This window comes from Coregonus clupeaformis, unplaced genomic scaffold, assembly GCF_020615455.1.
Source record: "Coregonus clupeaformis isolate EN_2021a unplaced genomic scaffold, ASM2061545v1 scaf0152, whole genome shotgun sequence".
Classification (NCBI taxonomy): Eukaryota; Metazoa; Chordata; class Actinopteri; order Salmoniformes; family Salmonidae; genus Coregonus; species Coregonus clupeaformis.
Genome location: NW_025533607.1, coordinates 292,818 through 305,793, shown reverse-complemented (window position 1 = coordinate 305,793; position 12,976 = coordinate 292,818). Strand labels below are relative to the sequence as shown.

The following is a 12,976-nucleotide window of genomic DNA, read 5'->3' as shown; positions in this document are numbered from 1 at the left end:
ATGACCTCACCATTCCTCAGAATTATAGGTTTCTAGGTCAATTCACAGGTGACAGATCATGAATATAACCTCGGTTTAACATACGAGGTGGATGAACACCCAATATCTGATGTTCTTTCAGTTTTCGTAAACACGATTGCAAGCTAAGTTCAGGGAAGTCATCATATGATTAATCTTACACTTCAGTTTCAACCACAGTTCAACCCATAGGGCGTAATGTTCTTATTTCTCATATCTTTCATTAGCATTTTAATCAGCATCAAGTAGAAGTGTTTTCTCTCTTTCAATTGGGGTAGTTACACATCACCATACACAAGTGACTATAAGTGATAAAGGTGAAACATGGATAAAAAAAGGATCGCAAACAATACATTTTATTAAATTAAATGATTAATTGTGGGTTTATTTGATAGTCTCAGGTCACATATGCTGAGTACAAATAGAAATTGCCCACCCTAAAACCACATATCTGCATCACTGCGTTTATTTGGACCAAATGTGGTTTGATGATGCATCAACTTGCAGAGGGGACAGGAAGAATGAAGACTTGGTGTACTACAAACAATAAGTTATTCATGTTTCTTATTACAGTATAGCAATACATGGGAAAATGTATTTTGCATTGCTGGTGCCACGGGTGGGTGGAGATTTGTCCTTAGGACAAATATGAATGGTCGAAAATTAGCAAACCCCGCCCACCTGGGGCCATGCAAAATGAATTTGCCCATTGAGAGCAAGACTGAATGGATCGAGTAAGACAGACATTGGAGCGTGCCTTGCAATATACCCCGATACTGTAGTAGTTTATTGGGTTCCTATAGCGGTTGTCCTGGCTGGTTCTGCCAGTATGGGGGCGAGGGTCTGCTTCATTTTCTTCCTTTGCTCCAGTTTCTGTTTCTGCACCTCTTTGAAGACCTAAGAAAAGGACACAGTCATATAAACCAACAGCAAAAATGACAACAACAACAAAACTATAAATGTCTCCATCTTTGCTTTGGCTTTTAGATTAAGTCATGCATTTGACAAATGGTAAAAGCCATGGTTCCACAGCCTGCATACAGCAGAAAGATTAACAACAAGAAAATTGCAAGTCTGGTCCCAGATCGGTTTGTGCTGTCTTGCCAACCATACAGTACAAACCACTCTGGGACCAAGCTAGAAAACTGCGCTAAGTAAAGTGAATGGAGTTTGGTTGTCTACCTTTATGCACAGGGCCTTCTTGGCCAGCCAGCGTCGGGTGGCGTGTCTGTAGTACTCCGGGGGGAAAGTGTAGGTGATTCCCAGCTGCTGGCAGACATGTTCAAAGGCGTCGTAGCGAGTCACCCTCAGGTGCTTGAGCAGCTTCTTCCTGCGGTCAATGGCCATGAGCATCCGTCGCTTGTTCGCTTTGTCCTGATACAAAGATGGGGGGTCAAAACACAGAGTCAGAGGTGAAATGGAGAAAAAAAATATGCTTAAAGGGATAACAATATTTAGGGCTCGATTAAATCCGTAGTGCTGAAGAGCAGTGCTGTAGCGCGATTGAAATTTAAAGGTAATTTCCCATTGAGCCGACTATTGCAGCGTTCACCGTGAATGGAGTCTCCGCGAACGCAGGAACATTGCCTTTAAATTTCTGTCGTGCTGTAGCGCAGCTCTTCAGGACTACAGATTGAATCGAACCCCTAGTCTGGGAACATGTGTGTTTTACATAATAGAGGAGTTGCTTTTCTTATTAAAAATAGCATAGCTATTTTGAGACAGTCAAAACTGTCTAAAAGTGAGATACTTTATAGAGACAGACTGCCAAACCTTGGCTTCAACATTTTAGCTGTGCTAAAGGTTAGATAAACTGTTATATTTTGCAATATGTCTGCAAAAATGTTGGATACAATGTTACGTGTATACGTTGTGACAGTGTACATTCCCAGCATGCAGCAGCACCATTACTAGTCTGTCAAATGTCATGGTGGGTATACGCACTACACAGGAAATCCTGTTGACAAACCTCACACCAGATAGGGAGGGGTTCGGAAATGAAACGTGTGGAAATAATATGCATTCACGTCACTGTTACTATAGGGACCTAAAATTACACAGTCTTGCATTTACCCTTCGCCCATACACACCTTAGTATGTTTGTGCAGGTGCTCCTGGTAGTTTCGGATTTTGGAGGTCAAAATGGCCACTAAAAGGTAAAGAAAGGGGTTAAGAAGTGAACAAACGATTGCTGAAATAAGGTGGTTCCTCAGAGGAAAAGCACAGTTATTTACTAGGTCCAAAACAGGAATTTACCCTTGACTTCTGTAGAGCTGCGGTCAGCTTCATCTCTCTGGACTTTTGCAATCAGCTGCTCCGTTTTCAATCGCAACTTCTCGCTCTGGTGACACACAACATGGTGGTTTGATTATGCAATATCCAGCATAGGTATAGAAAAACTATTGTACCATAATGTAAACTATAGCAACTAACAGAGGTATACAACAATTGTAGTTACTCGTATGTAGATATTCTTATGAGCACAAAGAGAAAGATTAATAGAATGTAGGAGCAAGGTGAAAAGAACATACGTGGCTTGCTAGTTCCAGTGTCAGAAGTCTCTTGACCAGGTCATCAGCTCTGTAAACACATATTAACAGATCAGCATTAGGAAGAGAAGTACTGTATAGTAGACGTATAGTACAAACACTGAGTAGGCCTACATACAGTGCATTCTGAAAGTATTCAGACCCCTTCCCTTTTTCCACATTTTGTTATGTTACAGCCTTATTCTAAAATTGATTAAATAAATGTTTTCCCTCATTAATCTACACACAATACCCCATTACGACAAAGCGAAAACAGTTTTTTATAAATTTGAGCAAATGTATGAAAATAAGAAAACAGAAATACCTTATTTACATAAGTATTCAGACCCTTTGCTATGAAACTCAAAATTGAGCTCAGGTGCATCCTGTTTCCATTGCTCATCCTTGAGATGTTTCTACAACTTGATTCGAGTCCACCTGTGGTAAATTCAATTGATTGGACATGATTTGGAAAGGCACACACATGTCTATATAAGGTCCCACAGCTGACAGTGCATGTCAGAGCAAAAACCAAGCCATGAGGTCGAAGGAATTTTCCATAGAGCTCCGAGACTGGATTGTGTCGAGGCACAGATCTGGGGAAGGGTATCCATTTTTTTTGCAGCATTGAAGGTCCCCAAGAACACAGTGACCTCCATCATTCTAAAATGGAAGAAGTTTGGCACCACCAAGACATTCCCTAGAGCTGGCAGCCCGGTCAAACTGATCAATCGGGGAGTAGGGCCTTGGTCAGAGAGGTGACCAAGAACCCGATGGTCACTCTGACAGAGTTCCAGAGTTCCTCTGTGGAGATGGGAGAAACATCCTTCCAGAAGGACAACCATCTCTGCAGCACTCCACCAATCAGGCCTTTATAGTGGAGTGGCCAGATGGAAGCCACTCCTCAGTAAAAGGCACATGACAGCCCGCTTGGAGTTTGCCAAAAGGCACCTAAAGGACTCGCAGACCATGAGAAACAAGATTCTCTGGTCTGATGAAACCAAGATTGAACTCTTTGGCCTGAATGCAAAACGTCATGTCTGGAGGAAACCTGGCACCATCCCTATGGTGAAGCATGGTGGTGGCAGCATCAAGCTGTGGGGATGTTTTTCAGCGGCAGGGACTGGGAGACCAGTCAGGATCGAGGGAAAGATGAATGGAGCAAAGTACAGAGAGATCCTTGATGAAAACCTGCTCCAGAGTGCTCAGGATCTCAGACTTGGGCAAAGGCTCACCTTCCAACAGGACAATGACCCAAAGCACACAGCCGAGACAACGCAGGAGTGGCTTCGGGACAAGTCTCTGAATGTCCTTGAGTGGCCCAGTCAGAGCCCGGACTTGAACACGATCGAACATCTCTGGAGAGACCTGAAAATAGCTGTGCAGCAACGCTTCATACCCAAGAAGACTCAAGGCTGTAATTGCTGCCAAAGGTGCTTCAACAAAGTACTGAGTAAAGAGTTTGAATACTTATGTAAAATGTTTTAGATCTAATAAAATTGCAAACATTTCTATAAACCTGTTTTTGCTTTGTCATTATGGGGTATTGTGTATAGATTGAGGTAAAAAAAAAAAAAAAAAATCAATTTTAGAATAAGGCTGTAACGTAACAAAATGTGGAAAAAGTCAAGGGGTCTTAATACTTTCCAAATGCACTGTATTGTACAAATAACTACATAGAATAACTATTTTAAACAACATCTCAGTGCCGTAGTTGTTTGGACATGGGAGAGATGAACATACATGAGCCATGTCTGCATGACATAAAATACATGTAATTTAAAATCAGGACAAATTAAATGTACATACGTTTGAGCGAGTGGAACAGCAGCATATTCCATTTTCAGCATTGTTGGAGAAAGATCACTCAGCTGACTTTGCATCACTGATGGAAAAAAACTTAGACAGTAAATATCAAATATCCAAGTGGTCTTAGATCAAATAGTTGACCTTGGTCCTCCATACCTGGCTTCTTCTTTCTTACGGCACGGGCATAGTTTCTCACAGGCTGAATGGTGAAACTTCCAATACCTGGTAAGAATTAAACAAATTATCAAACAATACATAATTACTCTTAGTCCATTGCTTTATGAACCATAGGATTGTGCCAGGTTTATGCCTGCAACTACACAGAGTGTACAAAACATTAAGAACATTGCATAGACTGACCAGGTGAATCCAGGTAAAAGCTATGATCCCTTTTTGATGTCACTTATTAAATTAACTTCAAATCAGTTTAGATGAAGGGGAGGAGACAGGTTAAAGAAGGATTTTTAAGCCTTGAGACATGGATAGTGTATTTGTGCCATTCGGAGGGTGAATGGGCAAGACAAATGATTTAAGTGCCTTTGAACGGTATGGTAGTTGGTGCCAGGTGCAACGGTTTGTGTCAAGAACGGCAATGTTGCTGGGTTTTTCATGCTAAACAGTTTTCTGTGTGTAGAATGGTCCACCACCCAAAGAACATCCAGACAACTTGACAACTGTGGGAAGCATTGGAGTCAACATGGGCCAGCGTTTCTCAGGAACGCTTTTCGACACAGTCCATGCCCCGACGAATTGAGGCTGTTAATGAGGGCAGCTCAATATTAGGAAGGTTTTCTTAATGTTTTGTACACTCAGTGTATGTGCATGCATGAGAAAGTGTATGTAAGCATGTTCAGCAGTAAGAGTTGGGATGTCTTACTATAGTACTACTTGTTCTGATGTAGGCCTACATTTTGTGAACTGTGGTGCAGAGATCATAGAAACAAGAGTGGAGTGTCATGTTCTGCATAAATGATCAAGAGTGGTGGAGTGACTGTGAGAAAAGCTGCTGCATACACATTGCAGGGGACCAGTGGGGAAAATAACTGGTTCCCACATCCTCTTCATAAAAAACACTTACTAGCAGACTGACTGATTGCATGATAAGAAATGTATTAGTCATACAGTTGAAGTCGTAAGTTTATATACACTTAGGTTGGAGTCATTAAAACTTGTTTTTCAACCAATCCACACATTTCTTGTTAAACTATATTTTTGGCAAGTCAGTTAGGACATCTACTTTGTGCATGACACAAGTAATTCTTCCAACAATTGTTTACAAACAGATTATTTCACTTATAATTCACTGTATCACAATTCCAGTGGGTCAGATGTTTACATACACTAAGTTGACTGTGCCTTTAAACTGCTTGGAAAATTCCAGAAAACGATGTCATGGCTTTAGAAGCTTCTGATAGGCTAATTGACATCCTTTGAGTCAATTGGAGGTGTACCTGTGGATGTATTTCAAGGCCTCCCTTCAAACTCAGTGCCTCTTTGCTTGACATCATGGGAAAATCAAAAGAAATCAGCCAAGGCCTCAGAAAAAAATTGGAGACCTCCACAAGTCTGGTTCATCCTTGGGAGAAATTTCCAAAGGCCTGAAGGTACCACATTCATCTGTACAAACAATAGTATGCAAGTATAAACACCATGGGACCACGCAGCCTTCATACCGCTCAGAAAGGAGACGCGTTCTGTCTCCAAGAGATGAACCTGCCACTGCTCCAAAACCGCCATAAAAAAGACAGACTACGGTTTGCAACTGCACATGGGGACAAAGATCGTACTTTTTGGAGAAATGTCCTCTGGTCTGATTAAACAAAAATAGAACTGTTTGGCCATAATGACCATCGTTATGTTTGGAGGAAAAAGGGGGCGCTTGCAAGCCAAAGAACACCATCACAACCGTGAAGCACGGGGGTGGCAGCATCATGCTGTGGGGGTACTTTGCTGCAGGAGGGACAGGTGCACTTCACAAAATAGATGGCATCATGAGGAAGGAAAATTATGTGGATATATTGAAGCAACATCTCAAGACATCAGTCAGGAAGTTAAAGCTTGGTAGCAAATGGGTCTTCCAAATGGACAATGACCCCAAGCATACTTCCAAAGTTGTGGCAAAATGGCTTAAGGACAACAAAGTCAAGGTATTGGAGTGGCCATCACAAAGCCCTGACCTCAATCCTATAGAAAATTTGTGGGCAGAACTGAAAAAGCGTTTGCGAGCAAGGAGGCCTACAAACCTGACCCAGTTACACCAGCTCTGTCATTTATTGTGGGAAGCTTGTGTAAGGCTACCCGAAACATTTGACCCAAGTTAAACAATTTAAAGGCAATGCTACCAAATACTAATTGAGTGTATCTAAACTTCTGACCCACTGGGAATGTGATGAAAGAAATAGAAGCTGAAATAAATCACTCTCTCTACTATTATTCTGACATTTCACATTCTTAAAATAAAGTGGTGATCCTAACTGACCTAAAACAGGGAATTTTTACTAGGATTAAATGTCTGGAATTGTGAAACTGAGTTTAAATGTATTTGGCTAAGGTGTATGTAAACTTCCGACTTCAACTGCATGTCTGGGTTAAAATGGCATTACCTTCGCACCAGTCTAGTTACAAATGATTCCTTTCATTTCAGCTATTTGTACATAAAATAATGTTCATGATCTGTTTTGATGTAATCTATTTTTATAATGAAACCATTTGGCTAGCCTAGTTAGTACACACAGGATGATAAGGATAATGGAGTAGTGAATGTATGTCCCTATACAAATAACAAGCCTGTGTCACTGTGTACACAAAGATAATAACTCTTGTGTACCGGTCTATAAATGTGTTGTTGTGATTTACTATCCGTGCACTAGACATCCTAGCTAATTGCTGCAGTGCCCTCTCCTGGCCTACTCAAGGAAGAATTGTACTCATGACATGACTAATGGAAAATCACCTTTTTACGAGGTGTTATGATGATGATACGTGGGTTCACACAACATCTACCTTTCCCTATTTTTCAGTAATGGTCAATTGATTATTGCTCGGCGTGTGCAGTTAGCTAGTTGACATGCATGCGAGCAAGTGCAAAAAAATAATCGGCGCGCGCATTGACAAGCCGTTTCATTGTGGCATTGACTTATACGGACTCCTTAGCTAACTAAAATATCGCAAGCACACGTCTACTCTATGAAATGAGTAGTATAAATATATATTTATTTATTTACCTGTCAATACAGTCTCATTGTTGCTGTTTGAAGGCCCTGTGATGACAGAGGTACATGCCCCATGTTTAAATGGGAGAGACGCACAGGTTCCTTTCAGCCTGGATAAAACACCACATTCTCGCAGAACGACAGATGTCGATTTAAGAGCACTTCTTAAAGCCATGCTTATTAACATACTGATTAAGAGATGATTTTATATGTATGTCAGGTTTTACTGGTCAAAATGTAACGAGTGAACAGCATTCGTCCCCTACAGGAGGATCGCCATTTTGATTAGACGTCACTAATCAGACGGAGAAGTCGATTCAGGAAATGAGAAGGATGCATGAATAATCTATCGAGTCACTCGTTCAAGCGTTTTTTTTTTGTTGCTGTAGTTGCCTGCGTCATAACATTTATCCACCGGACAGTACCGGTATGTTCAAAAAAGACTATAGCATTATTATCCTTGACATTTACAGTATTTATTTTATTCACATGAAAGAGTGACATTTTTACAGAATCCTTTTATTTTTTATGAAAGAGTGAAATATAATTGTATAGGCCAATACCAATACCTTAAAGGTCCCGCACACTCATCCTATTTCCCAAGTTAAAATAGCCTTTGAATGACCAAAACATCACCCATAATATTTTTATGCAACTAAAATGCTCAGAATTGAAGAAATTGTACATTTTCTCTCATCTCAAACTATCAGGAAGCCTGAAAGAACAGGCTGAGTGGGCAGGGAGCAGGGTTGCCATGTCTGTAGTTTTCCGGTAAAATTGGGCTACTTTGAAAACTATGCTGCGGGTGAAAATGTATTGGTCACGGGTTGCAGGTTTTTGCGCTACTTCTAAATTGCACCGCGGCAACCATGGCATCTCTTTACATTTTTATTTTATTAATTTCACACTGCTACCGCTGACTATCAAGCAATGAGGCAGGCTGTTGCTGAGTGAATGAGTGAGTCAGTGAGTGGTAGGGAGGGGGAGGGCCGGAGGGGTGTGTGTGTTGAGCACAGTCATTGGTGTTGAGAGAGCGCTGCAGCAGGCAGACATGACAAGTGATGTGAGAACAACTAACTAATTAACTAACACTAGCTCGCTACATACTTTTCCCTCATAATTCTTCTTTGCCTCATTCGTTGTATCCCGACCACCCCCAGTCCTACACTCTTAGAAAAAAGGGTTATTTCGGGTTCTATATTGAACCTTTTGCTTCTTTGGACGAGATTAAAGAACCCTTTACTAAAAAGGTGCTATAAACCCAGTGAAGGCAAATAACCTTGAGGGTTCTATCCCTACCCCAGAGTGTAATGTGAATTTACAAACAACAGCTAACAAAAGCTAACACAGTCACATCAAACTCTGAAATGACAGCGAACTAGCTCCTTTTTCATTTGTTTTAGCTGTTTTGCATTGACATTTATATCTATATTAATGTGCTGTTGCAAGATAAATGTTAGCTAAAAGCAAGAGGAAATAATGTGTTTAAAAGCTTACACTCTTAGGGTGCGTTCGTAAATTCACTTTGGCTATCTACTCCGATTTCAGAGCATTCTCATTTGAGTGTGACAAAGTGCAGAATAACTGATGAATTTACGAACGCGCAACACCCGTTGAATATGACCGTTATCAGTAAACATAGTAAAAAAAACACAATTAAACTGTTGCCAGCAGCACAGTTAGTCACCAACGCTCTAGATAAGGGTGAGTAAAATGGTCAGTGTTCCCTCATTTGTGTATGGAAGTAGCTAGCAAGCTAGCTAACTTTAGCCAGTTAGCGTGGGTGCTTGACTGCCGTTGTGAGATCAGAACGCTCGGATTAACCCTACTCCTGGCCAGAGCTTCCAGTGTGCGCTCTGAACGCTCCGAGAGCAAAATGCTCTGAATTTATGAAAACACAATCTGACAACGCTCTGAATTTATGAATGCCCAGAGTGCACTCTGAGGGGTTCTTTATAGAACCTTTTGGTCAATTCAAATTTTAACTGCCATTTTGTTTAAAAAATCCACTGCCATTCCAGCGTGATGATGCAAGAGGATGGTGGTTGAAGTTGCGAATAGCCTACCAATAAGCACATTCTTTTTCAATTTATTAAGGTAAGCAAAGTTGATTATTTAATTCAAAATAAATGCAGCCAAAGTCATATGATAAACTATAGCTAGGCTAGATAGAATTTGAGCACCGTTTGTACGCTAACTTTGCTAGCTAGCTAACTTTTCTAGCTAGCTAACTACACAGGAAAAAGCTAGGCTACTTTAATTAGTCACTTTACAAGCTACCTAGCTAACTCTTACAAATAAACATTATTTTTGCATTATGGAATATGCCAAATAGGGCTACAGACCCAGCCTGACATCGGCTATTAGCTTGTTACTTTTATTTAGGTATTTATGTCAGTGTGGAGTCAGATGAGGGGACTATGTTTTATGAAGATATTAGAAGACTGTTGCTGACCTCAGTTGAATGTGCATGATGGGCAGTGGGCTGACTGAGAGGAGGTACAGTGAGGGAAAAAAGTATTTGATCCCCAGCTGATTTTGTACGTTTGCCCACTGACAAAGACATGATCAGTCTATAATTTTAATGGTAGGTTTATTTGAACAGTGAGAGACAGAATAACAACAAAAAAATCCAGAAAAACGCATGTCAAACATTTTATGAATTGATTTGCATTTTAATGAGGGAAATAAGTATTTGACCCCTCTGCAAAACATGACTTAGTACTTGGTGGCAAAACCCTTGTTGGTAATCACAGAGGTCAGACGTTTCTTGTAGTTGGCCACCAGGTTTGCACACATCTCAGGAGGGATTTTGTTCCACTCCTCTTTGCAGATCTTCTCCAAATCATTAAGGTTTCGAGTCTGACGTTTGGCAACTCGAACGTTCAGCTCCCTCCACAGATTTTCTATGGGATTAAGGTCTGGAGACTGGCTAGGCCTCTCCAGGACCTTAATGTGCTTCTTCTTGAGCCACTCCTTTGTTGCCTTGGCCGTGTGTTTTGGGTCATTGTCATGCTGGAATACCCATCCACGACCCATTTTCAATGCCCTGGCTGAGGGAAGGAGGTTCTCACCCAAGATTTGATGGTACATGGCCCAGTCCATCGTCCCTTTGATGCAGTGAAGTTGTCCTGTCCCCTTAGTAGAAAAACACCCCCAAAGCATAATGTTTCCACCTCCATGTCTGACGGTGGGGATGGTGTTCTTGGGGTCATAGGCAGCATTCCTCCTCCTCCAAACACGGCGAGTTGAGTTGATGCCAAAGAGCTCGACTTTGGTCTCATCTGACCACAACACTTTCACTCAGTTCTCCTCTGAATCCTTCAGATGTTCATTGGCAAACTTCAGACGGCCCTGTATATGTGCTTTATTGAGCAGGGGGACCTTGCGGGCGCTGCAAGATTTCAGTCCTTCACGGCGTAGTGTGTTACCAATTGTTTTCTTGGTGACTATGGTCCCAGCTGCCTTGAGATCATTGACAAGATCCTCCCGTGTAGTTCTGGGCTGATTCCTCACCGTTCTCATGATCATTGCAACTCCACGAGGTGAGATCTTGCATGGAGCCCCAGGCCGAGGGAGATTGACAGTTCTTTTGTGTTTCTTCCATTTGCGAATAATCGCACCAACTGTTGTCACCTTCTCACCAAGCTGCTTGGCGATGGTCTTGTATTACATTCCAGCCTTGTGTAGGTCTACAATCTTGTCCCTGACATCCTTGGAGAGCTCTTTGGTCTTGGCCATGGTGGAGAGTTTGGAATCTGATTGATTGATTGCTTCTGTGGACAGGTGTCTTTTATACAGGTAACAAGCTGAGATTAGGCACACTCCCTTTAAGAGTTTGCTCCTAATCTCAGCTCGTTACCTGTATAAAAGACGCCTGGGAGCCAGAAATCTTTCTGATTGAGAGGGGGTCAAATACTTATTTCCCTCATTAAAATGCAAATCAATTTATAACATTTTTTACATGCGTTTTTCTGGATTTTGTTGTTGTTATTCTGTCTCTCACTGTTCAAATAAACCTACCATTAAAATGATAGACTGATCATTTCTTTGTCAGTGGGCAAAAGTACAAAATCAGCAGGGGATCAAATACTTTTTTCCCTCACTGTATGCATCTAAATTATTTATATTAAATTATGTATAATAAGTATTGGTGATTCAATAGCCTAGTTAATCATTGCATGACTTTTTTAACATACTATCTATGTTTTTCTCAGTCTGGCAGTAGCCAACTATCAGATGCAGAGAATCTCTATTTTGGCTGCTGCTGACAACAACTGCATGTAAGTTGTTCTTCTACATCATAACAATTAAATGTGTGCATAGAATCTTGTCTTCATTTTGGCAGATTCATGTTTTTGCTCCTTTTTTCTTCTTCTCAGGAACCAGCCTAGACAACAACCCAAACTGTACTGTTCCATAAAGAAGTCAGCCAGAGTTGATACCAAGATTGACGTGGGCCACCATTCAAACAAACAGATGCCTCCCTGGCCACCAGTGTTTATTTCCAAACTAAGTTTGCATATAATGACAATAACATCTCAAAACTACGCTGGTATTCCATTGTCCATTATTTAATTGTTTTTTATATTAAATGTTTAGCTACAAATATTACAATTAATTAGTAGTAGCCATAATTCCTAAATGTCACCATACAGGGTTCTATATGGAACCAATTTTGTTTCAGTGAAGAAGAACCCTTGGGGTTCTGATCAAAGAACCCTATAAAAGTGTTCTATATAGAACTTTTAGGGTTTCCATATATGAAGCAAGTGATAGAACCCTTTTGGATATTTAAAGAACCTTTTTTTCTAAGAGTGTACCAATCATTACTAAAGCCAACACAGAAAGGGAGAGAAACTGAGAAATAATCATCCAACATTTCCAGAGAGAAGGAGAGAGGAACCAAATTAAAGGGATACCTTTTATGATACCCTTTATTGACTGATGCCCAATGATGCCCTTTATCTACAGTGGGGAAAAAAAGTATTTAGTCAGCCACCAATTGTGCATGTTCTCCCACTTAAAAAGATGAGAGAGGCCTGTAATTTTCATCATAGGTACACGTCAACTATGACAGACAAAATGAGAAAAAAAAATCCAGAAAATCACATTGTAGGATTTTTAATGAATGTATTTGCAAATTATGGTGGAAAATAAGTATTTGGTCAATAACAAAAGTTTCTCAATACTTTGTTATATACCCTTTGTTGGCAATGACACAGGTCAAACGTTTTCTGTAAGTCTTCACAAGGTTTTCACACACTGTTGCTGGTATTTTGGCCCATTCCTCCATGCAGATCTCCTCTAGAGCAGTGATGTTTTGGGGCTGTCGCTGGGCAACAAGGACTTTCAACTCCCTCCAAAGATTTTCTATGGGGTTGAGATCTGGAGACTGGCTAGGCCACT

At 40.8% G+C, this 12,976-nt stretch overlaps 1 protein-coding gene and 1 long non-coding RNA gene across 2 annotated transcripts; one reads left to right on the top strand and one right to left on the bottom strand.

The window, feature by feature from the left end:
- Positions 1-358: 358 nt before the first annotated feature.
- Positions 359-7,865, bottom strand: LOC121555807 (28S ribosomal protein S15, mitochondrial-like). The gene is made up of 8 exons (XM_041869658.1): positions 7,580-7,865; positions 4,512-4,577; positions 4,356-4,431; positions 2,550-2,598; positions 2,275-2,359; positions 2,109-2,167; positions 1,201-1,392; positions 359-915 (listed from the first exon to the last, which is right to left on the bottom strand). The coding sequence occupies exons 1-8, from the start codon at positions 7,752-7,754 to the stop codon at positions 805-807; spliced, it is 813 nt and encodes a 270-aa protein (XP_041725592.1). The 5' UTR covers positions 7,755-7,865; the 3' UTR covers positions 359-804.
- A 1,722-nt stretch (positions 7,866-9,587) lies between these two features.
- LOC121555814 lies at positions 9,588-12,051 on the top strand. Its single transcript, XR_005998001.1, has 3 exons — positions 9,588-9,664; positions 11,785-11,850; positions 11,950-12,051. It is a non-coding gene; the product is annotated as an uncharacterized LOC121555814 (long non-coding RNA).
- Positions 12,052-12,976: the final 925 nt, after the last annotated feature.